Source organism: Eubalaena glacialis, chromosome 8 (assembly GCF_028564815.1).
Source record: "Eubalaena glacialis isolate mEubGla1 chromosome 8, mEubGla1.1.hap2.+ XY, whole genome shotgun sequence".
NCBI classification, from domain to species: Eukaryota; Metazoa; Chordata; class Mammalia; order Artiodactyla; family Balaenidae; genus Eubalaena; species Eubalaena glacialis.
This window is the reverse complement of record NC_083723.1, coordinates 106156646-106176562: the sequence shown is the minus strand read 5'-3', so window position 1 is coordinate 106176562 and position 19917 is coordinate 106156646. Positions and strand designations below refer to the sequence as shown.

Below are 19917 nucleotides of genomic sequence, written 5' to 3'. Positions count from 1 at the left end.
GGTGTGGGAATGAGGGGAAAAAACAGTCAAAGGAGACTCCAAGGACAGTCTGAGCATCTGGCCAAATGGTGGCGCCATTTGCTGAGACAGGGAACTCTGGAGGGGAGGCACAGGCTTTTCCTTTTCAGAGGAACATTAGTTTGGTTTAGAATGGCCTGGAAGTCTTTGTGGTCATGGAGGAGGTGGAATTGGGGTTGGGCCTTCAAAATAAGTAGTTCATCAATGTCAACAAATTAAGGTTTTCATGTGGGTTAACAAACAGGGTGGCACAGCAGGTTTGAATCCCGATGCTGCCATTTACTGGCTATGTGACCCTGAGCAAATTACTTAACTTCTTTGAACCTGAGGTTCTTCATCCGTAAAATAGGCAAAATAACGAAGGACGACTAGCTGAAAAGGCAACAAAAGATAAACAGCTTAAAGCAGTACTTGGCATGCTCACAAAGTTAGTTCTTCCTAATGGTCTCTATAGAGTAGCTGGAAACCTTATGTGTTGAGCACCTACTCTGTGCCAGGCGCTACTCTATAGAGACCATTAGGAAGAACTAACTTTGTGAGCATGCCAAGTACTGCTTTAAGCTGTTTATCTTTTGTTGCCTTTTCAGCTAGAGTCGTCCTTTCTTCCTTTTAGTCGTATGGTATTTGAGCACTTACTGTGTACCACGTGCAGTTCTAGGCATTGGATGTATTGCAGTGAACGAAACAGACAAAACCTCTGCCGTCATAGAGTTTACATTCTGGTGGAGGGAGAAGACAAACATAGCTAAGTAATATACAGTATGTAATATATGAGATGGTGATAAGTCCTAGGGAGAAAAGCAAAACAGGGGAGGGGAAGAGGAGGCACTGGGGTGGAGCTGGGACTGCAATTTTTAAAAAATATTTATTTATTTGTTATTTATTTTATTTATTTTGGCTGTGCCTGGTCTTAGTTAGGGCATGAGGGATCTTTTAGTCGCAGCATGCGGGACCTTTTAGTCGCGGCATGTGGACTTTTAGTTGTGGCATGCATGTGGGATCTAGCTCCCCGACCAGGGATCGAACCCGGGCTCCCTGCATTGGGAGTGCGGAGTCTTACCCATTGGACCACCAGGGAAGTCCCTGGGATTTCAATTTTAAATCGGGTGCCCAGAGAAGGCTCTACAGAGAAGGTGACATCTCTGCAAAGACGTAAAGGAGAGAAGGGAGGAAGCCATGTTTTTAATCTAAGTGAAGAATGTTTCAGACTGAGAGTGGCAAGTGCAAAGGCCCTGGGGCAGGAGCATACTTGGTATATCTGAGGAACAGCTAGAAGGCCAGTGTGGCTAGAAAGCTGTGAGTCAGGGAAGAGGGTAGGGGCAGCTCCTATAGGGCCTGGGAAGCCCGCAATGGCTTTGGCTTTAACATAGAGTGAAATGGGAAGTCCTTGGAGGGTTTTGAATAGTGGGGATCTGATTTATGATTTAAAAGGATCACTGGTTTCTATCTGAGTGAATTCAGGGATTAAAGAGAGGAGGCCTGTTGGAAAGTGATTGTATATAGTAAAGGTAATGGCTTAGTAGAGGTGGTGGGGAAAAGATTGTGGATATATTTGATAGTAGAGCCAACAGGATTTCCTGATAGATTCAAGGTACAAAATTAGAGAGAGGGGTCAAGGATTGTAAAGTCTAAGGCCTTTGGCCTGAGCAGCTGGAAGGATGTATTTGGTTGAACCGAATGATGTTGCTGATATTTGACCGTTCTTGACCTTAAAAAAAAAAAAAAAAAAGGTTATTTCATATATTCTAACTTAACAGTGGCCATTTACTGAGAAGGGGAAAACTATGTGAGGAAGAGGTGGGGAGGTTATCAGAAGTTTATTTTTGGACATGAGAAGATGTTGAATAGTCAGCTGTATATACATGTCTGGAGTTCAGGAGCAAGGCCCCAATCAGAAATGTATATTAGGGAGTCAGAGCATAGAGGGCAGTTAAAGCTCTGAGACTGGATGAGATCACTTAGGAATTAAATGTAGATAAAGAAGAACAGAGGCCTGGAGACCGAGCCTGGAGCCTCTAGCATTTCCAGATCACGGAAATGAGGAAGCAGGAAGCCACAACTGGCAAAACAAGGGTTCCAAACAGGGGTGCTGGCTCCAATGAATAATGTAGGTGTGAAAAATTTCCCCAGCCTGTATGTGTGTGTGTGTGTGCACGCACGTGTGTAAGGGGGACATGATAATATCTTATCCATGACTAGATCTTTAGAAATTGCAACACCTCTTCTCCTATTTGATCTAAGCAAAGGTAATGAAGGTGCTATCATCCCATTTTATAGATGAGTAAACTGGGACACAAAGTTTAGGTTACTTGCCCAAGTTACATCAATTAACAGGTAGCAGATCTGGGACTATGAGGGTGCATCTGTCTCCAAGTTCCACACTCTCATTGAATCACACTTGTTTGGGGGAGGTCGGTGCTTCCCCAGGGGGCCAGCTGCCAGAGGGAGCAAGCAAAGAATCCCATGGGAATGATAGCAGTGAAGGAGATTCAATCTTTCCATCCTTTCTGTTGCTGGCTGTTCTTGAGCCCAACTGACTGCTTCTATGGGGAAAAATTATAACAGGGTTACATGGAGATGACTTGAAATGAGTTTTAAGCTTTTATTTCTTGGCAGCAAGGAAACTGCTGATATTATTGCCCTCTTGAGGGGTCTGGACCTGTGATCTCAGATACCAAGGGCTCCGGATTTAAAATGAACCTATTTCTCAACAGAAATGGTCAAATGGAATCAGGAAGCCTTATATGGGGGACTTTCACATTTGGTGGGGACAGTGATAAATTCACTTTAGTTTTAGAGCCATTGGGTTAATAGGGACCTTTCAGAGATAGAGCAGCTTCTGGGCTGGGCTCTTCGACTCACTCCACCGAATGATGGGTTTCATCTTACTCCCTCTTAGTGTCTTGCTCAAAGCAATATATTCTCTGCAAACTTGTTTTCTTGCCTTTGAGAAGCTGCTCCTGAGATCAGAGGCTCCATTGGTCAAGCTTGGCCCTGCCCTGGGGAGAGATAAACAGGCCCGAATACATTTCCCAGATTGCAACACTGACGAGTCAGGCAAGGCTGGACAGCTGTTCCCTCACAGCGCCCCTGGTTGTCCCCGATAAGGAAAAACATGGTTCATTCCAGCGTACTGCCTTGTGTGCACACATATAAACAGACACTCCCAGGCCCCGGTGTTGTTTTAGAGCAAATTATTGACATTCTGTGTGGCTGAGACACTGGGGGGAAAGGTGAGCACAAACTGACTCTGCTCAAGGGGAGCTCCAGGTCCATAAGCCAAAAATAAGTCAAACCAAGGCTGTCATTTGGCACCACTTTGGAGCCACTTTTTGAACCTACCTGGTCAAGGGCAGGTTCAGGAGCCCTCTGAAGCTCTGGAAAGAGGAGGAAAGGGGGAGGAAGTCAGAATAGGGGAGGTGGATTTATGAAGGAGCAGATGTCAAAATGCCCAGAGAGAAAAGTGTCTGGTAAAAATGTAAACATACCTTCACCACAAAGATCGACACTGTGACGTCTTTAAAAAATACCAAAAATGGAAATCCCCTGGTGGTCCAGTGGTTAGGACTCTGCGCTTCCACTGCAGGGGGCACAGGTTCGATCACTGGTCGGGGGAACTGAGATCCCGCATGTCGTGTGGCGCAGCCAAAAAAAAAAAAAATTAAATTAAAAATACCCCCCCAAAAAAGTGAATGCTCTTCTTCTTAAATGACATACAGTGTATAAGGGGTGGGGCAAATGGGGGATTAATATTAATAATACCACCAGTAATATCATCACACCTTGCAGTCAACACTTAACGTTGTCTTCATAAAAAGCAATTTATAGTTTACAAGGGGCTTTCACATTCATCTTTTCCATTTATTCCATCAACCCACTCGAGTGGGTAGGGCATTATAAGCCACATTTTACAGATGAGAAAACTGAGTCTCGGGAGGTTATAAGCAATTAACTGAGGCATAATTAAGAGCTGGGGAGGGGCAGGTTTGTCCTAAGTAACCCAGGGCTAAGATCCTTACTAGGAAGGGTGATTCCTTTTCAATGACTGCTCAGAGGCTAAATCGCCATTGCATTCTTCAGTGGAGCAGCCTCACCTTCCCCAGTGTGGTCCAGAACAAGTCTCTCTAACTAAACACTCCTCTGATGATTTTAGCTTAGTACTTAGACCACAGCATCATAACATCTGTGAAGATTAAAGCATCAGGGAAAAATCTCTATATCCACCCTATGCCCTTCTTTCTCAAGTGTCCCATCCTTGACCTGTTCTGGAAAAAATAGCTTCAGATCCTCTAAGCTTGCTACCTTGGTCTCAGGTGGGGAGGAAACGTCCTTATTTGCATAGGACATTATGGAAGCACAGGACCCACCGAGAGCGGTCAGGCAGGTGTTTTGAAAGTGCTGATGCCTATTGGAATCTTCCAGCAGTGGTTCTCAAACTTTGGCCTGCATCAGAATCATCTGGGGAGCTTGTTAAAGACTTGGATGTCCAAGGCCCACCCCAGACCTTCTGAATCAGAATCTCCAGGGGCGGGGCCTGGACGTTTGTGAGCTTAACAAGCTCCCCAGGTGATTCTGAAGTACACCAAAGCTTGGGAATCACAGGAGTGGGAGTCACTCAGATGAAGGTGGTGGGGAGCCATGCTGGGAGAGGAGGGAGCAACAACAGGAGCCTGGAGAGCCTAGAGAAGACACAGTCACGAACAATTCCCTGCTCTGTCCTTGTCTCCCTTTAACGAAGTGGTCAAATAAAGGAAGTTAGAAATCTCTTCATTCAGAAATGTGCTCCTTCTGATAGAACGGCTATGTGCAATAGGAAAGAGCAATGCACCCCTTTTAGAAGCAGTTAAAATAGCCCGTATTTTTCAGAAAGAATAGAGGTTACCAGGGGCCGTGGAGGGTGAGAAATGAGTAAGAAATTATTGTTTAATGGGTACAGAATTTGTTTGGGATGATGAAAAAGTTCTGGAAATGGATAGTAGTGATGGTTGTAGAACACTGTGAATGTATTTAATACCACTGAATTGTACACTTTGAAATGGTTAAAATGGCAAATTTTGTGTTATGTATACTTAACACACACACACACACACACACACACACACACACACTAGCTCGTCTTTTGAGGGATGGAATGATAGGAGCAAATAACGTTCAATTTTAGCTGATTGCTGCTGCCCCAGGTTAATGTGTGCATGTGTGTGTTTGTATATAGGAGGTTACATAAGGGGACCCAACTCACAGCATGTGGTCTGACAAAATAAAAGTGTATTCGTGGGAACAAGGGAATAGATAAAAATTTTGAAAATAGATGGCAGCGAAAATGTGATATAAATAAATACAGGAGCTGCCTAGAACACTCTTTCCTACCCCCTTTTCCTGGTTGACTCCTGGGTTCCATATCAGTTCTTTTGGAGTACCTTGTAGAGCAGTGTCTCTCAAACTTTATTGCACAAAGGAATCACCTGGGAACCTTGTTAATCTGCAAATTCTAATTCAGTAGGTCTGAGGTGAAGCTCTAGCCTGCATTTCTAACAAGTTACCAGGTGATGCTGACACTCTAGATCTGGACCACATTGGGAGGGTTGTGTAAATTTAAAGTCTTTCTTAGTTCACCATGATATCCTCATGTCCAGCAGGGTGATTACTACACAATAGGTGCTCAATAAATATTTACTGAATGAATGATGAAGTATATAGGGTTGATATAGGAGTTTGGAAGGCAGAACAATCTATGTCCTGAATAACAGCATATTTGGGGTGTTTCTGCTTCTTTCAGTCACTGATTTTGTGAAATCATCTCATACTGTGTAGAATAAGTATGTTAGTATTAAATTATTTCCGGCCTTGCCACCTTGCTGCTTCAACTCTAATCCTTGAAAAGGTGACCCTATACACACGGAGGATAACCAACCCTGATTTGCAAGCCCTAAGGAAGCGTTGCTATAGTCTATAATCGATGCAAACATATTATCTCCATCCAAGGAGGGAGCAGAGTGCAGGGAACCTGCTGGTGTAGGAATTTCTAGATTTTTGTGCCTGTCTGGGTTAACGGCCACCTTGGCTTCCTCAAAACAAATAAACAGACTTTTTAACAGTGTATGTGGGAAGGAGGTTCATTACCCTAAAACACATGAATATAATAATACTGCCATTCTTTAACCATTATCGTTTATGATGATGATAACGACACTGGCAGTTGAGCTATTAAATGAGTGGGAGAGTTGGGGGAGGGGGCAGAGAGCTGGGAGGGCAGGAGAAAGAGGAACTACAACTCCCAGAATCCCTCGAGAAAGCTCACGCCACGGCCGCGGCGGCCCACCCCTTTCGCCAGCTGGGCCCGCCCCGCCGATGACGTCACAGAGGTGACGTCACGGCGCCCAGAGCGAGGCTAGGGTAGAGAGGCCGACTGAGCTGGAGTCGTCCGCTTGTCGTGGAGGCTGCTAGGGAGACGGCGAGAGGGTGAGCGGGCGAGCAGGCGAGCAGGCGAGTGAGCTAGCGCAGGCAGGAGGGAGAGTCGCGCGGCGCAGAGGAGCGCCGGGTCCGGGCAGCGGAGACTCAAAGCCGCAGAGGGGCAGCCCGAGCCGGGCGCCGCGGGGTCCCCACCCCCACTCGGCCGGACGGTGCCCGGTGTTCCCCCGTGCGGGGGGCGGCGGCGGCGGCTGACGGGACCGGACAGGACCGCGGGGGTGTTGCCACCTCCACCGAGGAGCCGGCGCGGCCGCGGGCTCCTCAGAGCCGGGGCCCGGGGCCCGTGACAGACGGGCCGAGGAAGGGAGAGAGGCGGCGGCGGCGCAGGCGACGGGGAGGCAGCGGCGACACCATGTCATCCCCTAGTCCGGGAAAGAGGCGGATGGACACGGACGTGGTCAAGCTGTATCCTTCGTGGACTGGGAATTCGGGCTGTACGTGGGGGGCGGTTTGGGGATGCCCAGGGCACCCCCTGAAACCTAAGCAGGGGCCCAGGGGCACTCCAGGCCACTGTCCGAGGCTCCCTCCCCCCTCTCCCTCCCCCCAGTGCCTACGGAGGCTGCTTGGCACCTCCCAGGAGCCGAGAGCCTTCTCAGCTCCCCCTTTATCCGCAGCACCCCGAAATGTGCGTTGTTCCACGCTCTTTCCTCACCCCCAGTGCCCGTGACTTTTCTTCACGACGTTTGGACTCCCAAGTAGGCCTTTTTTTTTTTTTTTTTTTTCCCCTCCCCCAGGACCAGCCGCCTCTCTTCACCACCGAGCCCACCTTCTTTTTCCTGTTTGCTCGCTCTGGATTTAGGGACTCGAGGTAGAAATTCCCGAGAGCGAAGAATTCCCTTTCTCCTTTTCTTGAGATGCCTCCACTCCCTCCACTCACAATGCTTCTTGAACTGGGGTAACTCAAGTGACCTCCTTTATCCCTAATTCCTTTCTATATTAGGAAGAGAGTAGTCTGCTCAGTGCCCCCTCTTGTAATCAAGAGCTCTGAGTGTTTTAAACCAGAGACCCCTATTAAGCTTTCTGGTCCTTAGAAGAACCCCACTGTTTTTCTTCCTACCGACAAAGCCTATCCCACCCATAGTTGTATGTGGTGAGGACCCCCAGTCCCTCCAGCAAGCCACCCTCCATATTGTGGCTATGACAGCTGAGGGGGAAGGAGAGAAAGAGGATCTCCTTGACCAAATAGCCCCTGTACTAGCCACTTAAGCAAACTCTCCGTATGAGAATAAGGTTCTTGGGGAATAATTGCCCTGATCTTGCCAAGTGACACCCTTTATTTTTCTACTCCTCCCCCGCCCCCCCCAACTTTATGTACTTTGAAGGTAGCAGTGGGAAAGCTATAACTGATAAGAGTCCTTCAGGCAGTGGTTTTGGTTGGAGTCCAGGCTGATTATTTCATGACCAGCTTGAGAAATTCGCGAAGGTTCCTGTGACAAATCGAGACATTTTTGGAGGGGTAATTTAGAGAGTGGGGGGAGAGAGGAAATGAGCCCAGTGTTCTGAACAACTAATCCCTGGGGAGAGGGGGACCCGGGGGTGGGGAGTGGTAGTGTGTGAAACGCAGTTAAAAAGTCCTGTCTCCTGCTTCTGTCTCTCCCTCACCCCCATCCCCCCACCATTTCCCCCTGTTGCAGGGTTTTGTTTATATAACTCAAGTTGTTTGGCTAGATTCTTCAGGTGAATTCCTTCTTTATTCCTTTTATTGTTGCTGTTTTTGATTGGATGTTTTACCTGTTTGTAGAGATCAGTGATTATTGTTAGATACTCAGTTATGGAATTCGCTGAAGTTTTTAAAAAGTAGATTTTGCATTTGGTTTGGAAGTGGGGGATGGGAGGGAAGTTGCCTGGGCAAGTGATTTTTTTTTTTTTTTCCCCACCATAATCTTTTCAGGAATAAGGTGTTTTTCTCCTCACTCAGCAAAACTTGATTAGAAATTAGGAACTGTAGATGAACTTCTAAGTTTTAGGGTTTGAAGTTGAGAATTTTGGGGAGGTGGGAGTGGGGATTAGAGAGAGGAGCAAGTAATAAAGTATATATTATGTACCAAATATATGTCTAGGCACAAGTGAAATTGACTCTTTATGAGCTGTTTGTGGCTGTGATTGAGTTTTGTCAATGTGTGAATGATACCAGTAACGTTGGCTTTTCATAAGGTGGCAGGAAAACTTGTAACTATGGCTGTGTGTACATTTTACACAAAGCAGTATTGGGTTTTATTTTTGTTTAGAAACTAGGAAATGACATGGTGGCAGAATCTGAGTTATTTTTATCTTGAATTGAGACTTGCTGTCACACCTAATGCAAATTTCTACCTAATGTTTAATTGGGATGGGGCTGGGAGAGAGAATTCCAGCTGTCTTTGATCAATGTCAGATTCTCAAATTGTAGACATATATTTTCTAGAAGACTGAGGATAAAGGGTGAGGCCTAACTTGACCTGATGCCTTTTCCATACAGTGCCTTTTGTTCATTTAGTAGTTGAGGCATCTCGAATGATTACCGTATTTAGGAGTCGGGGTGGGGGGGGGTGGAGAGGGAGAGGAAAACAGACAAAGAACAGCAGGGTGTCTCTCTTTTTTTTCTTTCCCTAAGTGGCTTATTTCATAGCTTATTTTTAGTAGAAGATGAAGAAAGGCATAGATGCATTGGCCTTCTGTTCTTTCCCCACCTTCCTCCTTTCTGACAAAAGAAAGCAGAGGCGCTTTAAAATCATAGATGTCTGAGGTAGGAGGACAACAGCCTCGGGATTTAAAAGCCAGGGGTTATCTTTGTTTCGTGTTTGTTATTTTCTTGTCTAAGTTCAATTTTTTGTATTTCCTTTTGTGTGTGCATGTGTGTTGTGGGCGTGAGAGATTTTCTGGCCTCCTTTCTCTGTTGAATTCACATTAGTAGGCCCAAATGGAGACAACAATTTTTGAGCAAGGTACACTTACCACAGAATTTAAGCAACACACTACTAAAATGAATACAATGGTGTGAAAGGGCCGAGGGTTGAAAATGAAGGAAGGTGTAGAGGAAGTAGGAAAGGTCTGAAGGAATGTACTTGCTTTTTGCCCCTCAGTGTCCCTTGATTTCTTTGGTGTGGAGGCTGATAGCTGGTTTCCTTGCAGTCTCCTGTTTCAGCCCATTTTTGGATGTCTCCTGAGTGTAATTATGCCACCACGATTTACAGCCTGGCAGGGAACCTGTATAGTAGGAAGGTAGCGGTGTGGGGGGTAGGGAGAAAAGAGGATGTGTAACTAATTGGCCACCGCCTTCCACCACCTCGTTAGGTTCTTTTGGTCTCTGGTTGTTGTTTGGAGTCGGTGATATTTCTTTTGTGACGGGTTGGTAGGAGGAGAGCTGACTTCCAAGTTATGGAGGGAGTGAGTGTTTTGCACCTATGCACTTAATAATCTGCTGGGCGATTATGTTCTGAAACTCTGACTCATTCATTGTTTCTCTTCTGATCCTTTGCTGAGGATTGTGCAAACCTCAAACTGATGTACATGACTTGGGCCCTGTAGGAATGTGTCCCAATCAAGCAACTTGCAGTGAGCCCAAATCCTGTGGAATGGTGGTTGAATAGTGTTGCCATTTGTTTGCAGAGTGAGGTATATTGATGATAACTGTGCTGTTCCCAGCCTGGCAAGCTTTGGGGTTTCCATCTAGAACCCGGCTGATTATTTAGATTGTCTGAGGACTGGGACTCTGGTGACCTTAAAGCGTGATTTGCCCTAAAGGAATATCGGTTTAAGTTCTCCTGGGTGGAGGAACAAACAGCTCAGATTACACGGGTTTCCTTGTTGGTGGGGGTTACTCGTCTCACCCTGTTGCACAGCCTGGTGATCCTTTTATCTGTGAACCAGTGGCCCCTGCTGAAGGCTGGAGCTGCTTGTTTTGGAAAAGCGTATGCAGGCAAAAGGCCGCAGGCACAGCTGCTCACAGCTCATTGGCTGCTCTGTTACTACCCGGAAAAGGAGGAGGGGCGGAGCTCCCAAACAGCTGATGGAGTGTGTGACCAGAGTGTGTTTATATACAAAAGAAGCAGGGGCTGGGGAGGCCTTGTGAGTGGTGTTACAGGATCAAGTGTGTTTTCAAGGGGTAGAAAGAGGAGAGGAAAACCTGACCTGTTAGAGTACAAGAAATGTTCAAGGTTAAATCAGAAAAGTGGATCTGATAATAATGGGGACTTGTGCATGCGCTGTATTTGTTATTGGTGTGAGATATTGGAACTTATTTTTATAATACCAAGAGTTTTCAAAGAGTCCCTTTTTCAGAGGGAGTGTGGTAACTTGAAACTGGATAGCTACCAATTTAAATTTATTTAACTGACTCCTGCAGGGATTCAAAAGTATGGTAGAAATGTAAGCTTCCCCTACAAAAGCTTTAAGAGTAATGGTCAGGAAAGGGCAGTGTCTTATACTAAATTCATTAACAGCGTTAGTGAATCTTACAGAATGCTGGTTGTCTGCCTTAGGGTTTCAGAAGCTTTCAGTAATAAGTTCATCCCCTCAGACATTTCCGCACCCTCTTTGTGCCAGGCTTGGGGCTAGATGCTGGGGGTTTAGTAGTGAAAAATTTGGTGTGTGCTTATGTAACTAGTTAAACAATTTTTGAAAAAATCAAAGTACAGACTGTTTATAGCAGGTGAGCACTGTATGTATCACCTTGCTTTTTGAATAACTTGTATTTACTTTCAGAATTGACTTCAAGAAATAGAAAGTTTAAAGTGAATTTTATGTAATGGGATGTATGGGGATCTATATTTCTGTTATTTAGAAGATTGATGTTAAAAACTGAAACAGAAACAAACATTAAAAAGTGTAGCCATTTGTCTTTGCCTTCAGCTTTGGTATTTTGCTGTTAATCAGTAGTTTAGTAACTATCCCTAAATTAGTAGTCTTTGTTGCTCTTTAATTTGTGCTCAAAGTGTAGACTGTTCTGTTATCTTTTAACTAGCTCCAGTGTCAATTGGGAACCTGTGGTTTGCCTTTTATTTCCTGTGGTCTCTGTTTTACTGAGATGATGAGATGGAAGGTAGAACAGTTTTATGGTCTTCAAGCTATAAGTTAAAGCTTTGGCAACTCCCAGTGTTCTGAATTTGTCTTCTCTGCCTAGATTTTGGTGACAAATATAACATACTGGTACTTATTTTGGTTAAGCAGGAACCTACATGAGTAAGCATTCACAGGTTCAGAACATCTGATTCCTGCAGTACAGTTCTAGTAAATTACACACAAGCCTAAAAATTCAGCTTTTAGGGGAAAACAATCTTTGCAGATGTGACCCATAAAAATCCCTTACCCTGTTTGTGTGTGTGTGTTTTAGAAGAACCTGGATTTGTTGGTTTTCTAGTGTTGTGCAATTTCCCCAGCACCTTGACCTGCATGTTATATCTATATATTAAATGTATATATAATTATATATATAATTTAGTATCTTACCTCAGTCTTACCAGATTTGATGGTTCCAAGAATCATTGGATTTTTAGGCATGCAATTCAGACCTGCAAAAGTGCTTATAGTGTAGTAGCTCTTTAACTGTAGACCTACAGTGTACATTTCAGTAAAGTACTTTAATGAAAAAACTTAATTGGATTATACAAGTAGTAAGAAAATTGAGGAAAATATAGGTTCCCCCCAGGATGTATTATTGTCAACCTGTTGATCATACTGTATGTGCCCTGTTTTTGCTTAATATTTTTGCATCTGTTTTTCCCATTTAAAAATATCAGATTGAATAAATAGCTCATGTAATATGCCATTCCATGCCTGTGCCATTGATTTAATTCTTTGCCATTTTTCTGTGATAAATAAGATTGAAATTAACATCTTGTGCATAAGGCTTTTCTTGCATTTTTGGATTATTTCTATTTTCCAGAAATGGGATTCTAGATCAAAGAAGGTAAGCCTTTGAATTAAAGTATTTAATTAAAATTCTTGAGGCCCCACACTCAGTGGGCTCTCACTTTGTTCTGTTGTGTTTTAGTTGGTCATTTCAACACCGAAGCAGTCAGCCTGGCATGGTGATGAAAGATGAGTTCTGATCTCTATTTAAATTTTCATGTTTTTTTGTGATAATAGTGATTTTTGAATTAGGGATACTTTTGTACTTCTCAGAGTGCCTACTGTGAGTTGGTAGGTTAAACATAATACATTCATAAGCAGATAGATCTGACTGGCAAGAGCTGTAGAATTAGTTTTGGTGACTTGATTTTTTTTTTTTTTTTGCTTTTGTCTTTTATTGAGGTATAATTTGGTAAGTTTTGACATAAGTAGCACCCATGAAGCCTATCACCACAATCAAGATAGTGAACATATTCATTTTCCCGAAGTTTCTCTTGCCCCTAAGTAGTCTTTCCCTACACCCGCCCCCATCAGATCTGAATTTTGTCACTGTAGATTATTTTGCATTTTCTAGAATTTTATATAAATGGAATCATATAGTATATACTCTTTTTGTGTGAATTCTTTCCTCATATTTTTAGATCCACCCATGTTGTTACCATGTAGTTCTTTCCTTTTTTACTGCTGAGTAGTATTTCATTGTATGGCTGTACCACAATTTGTTTATGCATTCACTTCTGTGGACATTCGGGTTATTTTCTGTTTGGGGCTATTACAAATAAAGCTGCTGTGGATATATGCTTTCTTTTCTTTTGAGTAAATATATAGGAGTGGAATAGCTGGATCATGTGATAGGTATAGGTTTAACTTTTTAACAGGTAGCTTGAATTTAACTTTTACTGATGATGGTCTCTATTTCAAACACAATTATGTTGTGACATTGAATTCCTGTTTCAATTGTGTGTTTTAAAGGAATCCCATTAAATAGCATGATCCTAAGCACTGATTTCTAACCTAACTCTGTCAAAGCTAGTTTTGTGGATGCTCTTCCATTTCCCCCATTCAAAATTACTGAATTAAGTTTTCATTGTGAAATGTTTTTCTTTTGTGACCCTTTGAAGTGGTACTTCAAGAATTATGGTCACAAATATCTGTTTTATTTTTGCATTTGCTAGTAAGACTATACTTTTGTGGAAAGGTAAGCACACTTTTTGTTGATGGTACCCTTTTCTTTTTGTAGAGTATTGATAAGAATTTTTTTTAACATTAGTTTTACTTAGCACCTCCACTTACATTTACAGCAGTTTACAAATATTTACATAGGACTCGGTTAAGGTCTGAATAGTATCTTCAATTTTCATATGGACTAAACTCAGGTAAAAGGAACCCACAGCAACTCAGTGGCAGAACTGGAAACAGATTCTAAGCGGGCATCCCTTAATATGTTTTCCTGGAATCTTTTTTTAAAGTTAATATTTAACAAAATGGTGGGGCTTTTTGTTTTGCTTTTTTACTTTTTGGCATCCTATGTAAATTATTTTATAAGTTAATTATTAGACATTGCCATAATGAAAAATTAGACATTGCTTTGTAAAACTTGTTACTGTCACATTCTTATAAATTACAAACATTTGAATTTAGATATAGGAGTTTACATGCATGTTGCTTAAAAAGTTAACATCTTATTACTGACAACTGGAATTTTTAGCTTGGCTAACAAGAAGAAAGACAACCTGTTTCATGTTGGAGTCAGTGACAGTTTATTCGGTGGGTAGACTTCGGTTCAGTCCTCAAACACGAGGATGGTGCTCTGAGCATATATATTAGGGTGTATTATTTCCAGATTGCCGAAGTGTAATTCAAGTGCAATGTAGAAATCTTTGAAAACACAGAGAAGTCACTGTGTGCTTTTGAGAGGCTGTTACTTTAGTGATTCTCAGGTGGGGTATGAGAAGAATTGTTATACTTTTATGGGGGTGCTAAGGTTAGAAAGGTGACTGGTTGTTTGCAGACTGGTGCTCGTGGGAGCACCTGCCCAAGCCTGGCAGAACCCAAATCCTCAAGAGCCTGTGGAAAGCCCCACAGGACAGTTCTGTGCACATGAGGGATGAAGGATCCTTTCCGCCTTCCCGTGCTTTTTAGGTATCTAGGGCATTGGGTAGGTGGTTTGAATAGGTGCTACTGATCTTTTGACCTGGCCCTGCAGTGAAGTCAGGGAGGAGTAGGAAACCCATGTGAAGTGGAGAGGCTTGGCTGGACTTTGTCATCATCAGGACAGGCATGGCTGGTGGGTCTGTCTTTGGGCTCACAAAAGGTACCTGGACTGTAGCACTTGGAGGGACCATATTTAGGGATCAGGGAATGGAATCTTTATGTCTTTTGTTCAAATTCGTGGTTTCTAACTTTTAAACCACTTTTAAGGAGGCATTATGTATCAAAGTAAGACATATTCCCTACATGTGAAATTGTTAATGTTGTAAATTATGCATTTTCTTTTTAGTATTAGGCAAAGTGTTTCTTTTTTCATGTATTATGTTTTTATCGTGCACACTTTTCAAGGTTTCTTGGATTATGAAATCTTAGTTGATGTAATATAAATAGAAAATTAGATACAGTGTGTGCCTGTTTCACGTTACTTCATAAGCAATTGGGTTACTACTCAGCTTAGTGAATGTAGATTTAGTTGTTTTGTTCAGATGGTCCAGTATAACTTTGGTTATCTGAATATTGCTTTTTAATCAGTTGACTTTCTACTGTGTAGACAGTTTTGAAAGGTTGATTAATTCAAAAATTCGGGTAAACATTTCCATTGTAGTGTCTATCTGTAGAACGTTGAGTCGGTTAGAATTGTGTTCATAAGAGATCACCAGGCGTAATATAGTTAGATATATTGCTTTATGGTCTTATAGACTACTGAATGTTTAGTACCCTTTTGCTAATCTATTTATCTAAATCTGTAAATAAATTAGTAAGTCTCCTTGGCAACAAAGCTTGAAACTAGATCACACTTTCTGTTTCACTCCAAAGGAAAGAAACTGGATTGGCTTTTTTTCGTTAACAAATGGTCACCTTCAGAGTCTCACAGCTGGGAATTGGTACTTGGTCAGATCACTAATCCAAACTAAGGCTCCTACGATGAAATCATCCCATGATGATTTCTTGGACATTTTGGATCTTTATTACAAATTATATTTACATTGAAATGGATGAACACAGGAGGGAAATGCATTTTAAATGCTTGTGGCATTTTCTGACAAGAGGAGTTTTAACTGTTTATCTTAATTTGGTGGCTGATCTCAATGTTACTTTAGAGTATATTTAAGTAAGTATATTAAAATATAGAACATAATGTATATTTGATCACAGAATTACTGATCTTGGCAACACAATTTTGACATTATTAGCATCTGTTGATTTTGCCAACTAATTCATTCAATTCACCAGAGCCACCATCTTGATGATAGTAAGAAAAAAAAAACAAACCCCCTGCATTTTGCCTTTCTATTCATTTGTATCCTTAGAGATTAAAAAAAAAACAAAAACAAAGTACTTTTAAATCAGGTTTGTTTTATGAATGGAAGAAGGAGAGGAAGTAGACCTTTGAGTGTGTGCTTTTTTTTTTTTAACAACTTTATTGGAGTATAATTGCTTTACAGTGCTGTGTTACAAAGTGAATCAGCTATATGCATACATATATCCCCATATCCCCTCCCTCTAGCGCCTTCCTCCCACTCTCCCTATCCCACCCCTCCAGGTGGTCACAAAGCACCGAGCTGATCTCCCTGTGCTATGCAGCTGCTTCCCACTAGCTATCTATTTTACATTTGGTAGTGTGTGTGTTCTTTAGTCTCATTATCTGGATTGCTGCTCTTGAATGCTGTCTTTGATTATCAAATGACATATATTTAAGTATACCTGTATTGAGTCATTCACCTTTTTGTGAATACTTAACTTGCTTTTCTCTTTCTACAGCCTCTTGGGTTAGAATAGTTATTAGGTACCAGATTCTATCTGTCTTTGAGTAATTAATGTGGCTTTTCCTTTGAGACTTAGCTAAGAGTTTTGTAACATGTTAACAGATATATACCAGGAAGACTATATTGGTGGCTCATAGAGACTAATTTCTTTTCATATATTTCAGTCTGTATGTCTTTTTTCTATTAGTGTGCCTAGCTTATATTTTGACTAATTTCTAGAAATCAAACAAGAGAGTTAAAATTACTGGCAGGAAAGTACACAAATAAACCTTTGGAGAGAAGGTGTTTCCTTAATTAAAAGTAGTAGTGAGGTCCGGTTCTTTTTTCTGGAAGTTTGAAAATCAGACTATACTTGGCCTATTTCACTTTGTGCAATTTGGCAATTATATATCAAACTTGAACTTACTTATGCTAAAAATGTATAGTAGCTTACAACTTTGGTATCCATTCTCTGAACGTAAAAATAGGCTATGCCTTAGATTTGTCTTAACTCTGTTCAGTGAAGTGAGACATGATGGAACTTGGCACCTGAATCTCGCGTTCATACGCTTTTAAAGGCCCTTGTCTCTCATTGCCTCCGAAGAATTTGGTTTTTCTAAGCTGAATTTATACAGTCTAGCCAGTGTTTCTGAGATTCAGGAGCTGCTAACTGACTGTATTTAAGTCTTCAAGGTAGGAAGTCTAGAGGTCTCTCTCACTCAGCATTCTCCTGTGCTCTTCAGGCAAGGTAGATAGGAGTAGTCCCCTGCCCCATGGGAGCTTATTCCTGGGATTAAGTTTTAGCCCCTTTGCATCTTTTTCTTTTCTTTTGGCCGCGCTGCGTGGCATGCAGGACCTTAGTTGCCCAAACAGGGATCAAGCCCGTGCCCTCTGCAGTGGAAGCGTGGAGTCCCAACCACTGGACCGCCAGGGAGTTCCCCCCTTTGCATCTTGTAATTCAAAGAATGACTAACGAAATACCACATCTACTTGTGCTTATTCTCCATTTTGCGGGGTGATCTGGTATATATGCTCAAGCCTTTGAACTGGATTATCTTAATTGACAGAGATACATGTCTTATCTTTCTATTTGCTTAGTGAAAAATAGAGTTAGAAATCCTATTTTTTATAGAATCAAAAGTTAGTGTATGATTTATGCTTTTAAATCGGGGCTTATTACTCATTTGAAAGAATTGGGTAAAGCGTAATGATTTTAGTCTGTCAGTTCTGGTTGGTTTATTTCTTTTTAATTTATTTATTTATTTTTTTAAATTTTATATATTTTTGGCTGCGTTGGGTTTTCGTTGCTGCGCGCGGACTTTCTCTAGTTGCGGCAAGCAGGGGCTACTCTTCGTTGTGGTGTGTGGGCTTCTCATTGCGGTGGCTTCTCTTGTTGCGGAGCACGGGCTCTAGGCATGCGGGCTTCAGTAGTTGTGGCACGGGGGCTCAGTAGTTGTGGCTCACAGGCTCTAGAGCGCAGGCTCAGTAGTTGTGGCGCACGGGCTTAGTTGCTCCGCGGCATGTGGGATCTTCCCGGACCAGGGCTCGAACCCGTGTCCCCTGCATTGGCAGGCAGATTCTTAACCACTGCGCCACCAGGGAAGCCCTGGCTGGTTTATTTCTTAAATGTCATTCCTATAGTGTTTTGTCAGCTCTGATGAAGTTCTGATGACATTTTATTATTTGAAGTTAAATTTTAATAGGTATTACACTTTCATAGATTTTTAGCATGTTTTTCTACTTGGAGAAAACCTGGAATGCAGATAATAGCATTATAAAGCAGTGGTTGCTTTCTGAATATAAGGACTCCTTGAGTTGAAATTAATAATTCTTTTTAGGCAATATCGTTTGTGGCCTTAAGTAACAGTTTGAGAAATACTAATGCTTGGCTGTACTGCTTCAGATTAGGAGAGTAAACTCTGGTAACTTTGTTTTTATTATTGATAGAAAAAATAGAAGCCAAAGTTGAAATAAGGAGTCTGCTTTTCATCTGTGACTTATAAAATCAGTTTTACTTCTTAGTAATCACATTTGTTATGTGAAAAATAGAATAAAAGCAGTATAGCCTAATGCCTCAGTTAATTCTATTTATGAATGTGTCATAAAGAAAAAATAAAAATGACTTTAATAGGTTTTAATATAAATGTTATGTTATCTCTTTACAACAGTAGATTAGATGGCATTGCATTTGGTATTCTTGAGATGTCTGAATTGTATATGCCCTGTCAATAATTTTAAAATAAAGTAAGCCTTGTAAAAGTGCCTAATTTATGAAAGCTTTTATCAGGATAGAATGGCAGCATGCTGTTCTTTCAAATTTTTATGTATTTAATTACCTAAATTATATTTTGGTTTTTAAAAGGTAAACTTAGGGAATGTGAGTATAATTGAGTAAAAGAATATGCCCAGAACCAGGGTAGGATCCCATCAGAGTTTGAAACAGTTTGGTACTTAAGCATCTAAATATTTTTTACCTTTGTCCTTTTTTTTCCCCTAGATCATATTTTAAATGTTGACATAGAGATATTTCTGTTATAATGCCACAAATGCATTACTAAAATATCTTGCATTCTGCAAAGTCATGAAGTGGAAATAATAGTGCTTATAGATACCTTACATCTTTTAATATTCTCCAGATATTTAAAATATATCTTTTGAGGAAAATTTAGTTGCCTACATTTTTATTGATATTTAAACTGAGTGTCTCTAGTGGATCAGTTTTGCTTTGTGTTATGGTAATTTTAATTATTAGTCTCAAGACAGCCAAGCATGTACTTTAGATGCTTAGTTTCTTAAAAGTTGGGATGATTTTTATAACAGAAGGCTGGGGATGTAAGCTGCCCTGCCTTTTTTCTACTGTTTTTGCCTTAATGTTTTGATAGCTTTTTACTTTTTTTAGGTAAACTTTTAATTTTAGATTTACGGAGACGTTGCAGAGACGATAGAGTTCTTGTATCCCCCCCAGTTCTGGTCACCCCTGTTATTTATATTACTGAGACGTGTTTCAAAACTAAGAAACCAACGTTGGTATGTGACTGTAAACTAAACTCCAGGCTTTGTTCAGGTTTCACCAGTTTTTCCATGAATGTGTTTTTTTTCTGTTCCAGACTTCCATGTAGGATAACACATTAGTTAGTGGTCATGTCTCCTTAGCTTTATCTAGTCTGTGACAGTGTCTCACTCTTTCCTTGTTTTGCATGACATTGACATGACATTTTGGAGTACTGGTCGGGTATTTTTTGGAGTGTTCAATTTCAGTTTATCTGATTTTTTTCCCCTCATGATTAGACCTCATAATAGTGAGGTATTCAGATTTAGCCAAGGGACTTCCCTGGTAGTGCAGTGGTTACAAATCCGCCTGCAGGAGACACAGGTTCGAGCCCTGGTCTGGGAAGATCCCACATGCCGCGGAGCAACTAAGCCCGTGCACCACAACTACTGAGCCTGCACTCTAGAGCCTGCGAGCCACAACTACTGAGACCGCGTGCCACAACTACTGAAGCCTGTGCGCCTAGAGCCTGTGCTCCTCAACAAGAGAAGCCACCACAGTGAGAAGCCCGCGCACCGCAACGAACAGTAGCCCCCGCTCGCCGCAACTAGAGAAAAGCCCGCGCGCAGCAACGAAGACCCAACGCAGGCAAAAAAA

The 19917-nt window shown here is 41.8% G+C and overlaps 1 protein-coding gene across 1 annotated transcript in view; it reads left to right on the top strand.

Annotated features, from left to right (window-relative positions):
- The first annotated feature begins 6390 nt into the window (after positions 1–6390).
- Positions 6391–19917, top strand: part of UBE2H (ubiquitin conjugating enzyme E2 H) — a 102570-nt gene continuing 89043 nt past the window's right edge. The window contains exon 1 of the mRNA XM_061198723.1: positions 6391–6891. Coding sequence (XP_061054706.1) covers positions 6839–6891 — 53 coding nt within the window. The 5' untranslated portion in view covers positions 6391–6838. The remainder of the gene's footprint in view (positions 6892–19917) is intronic.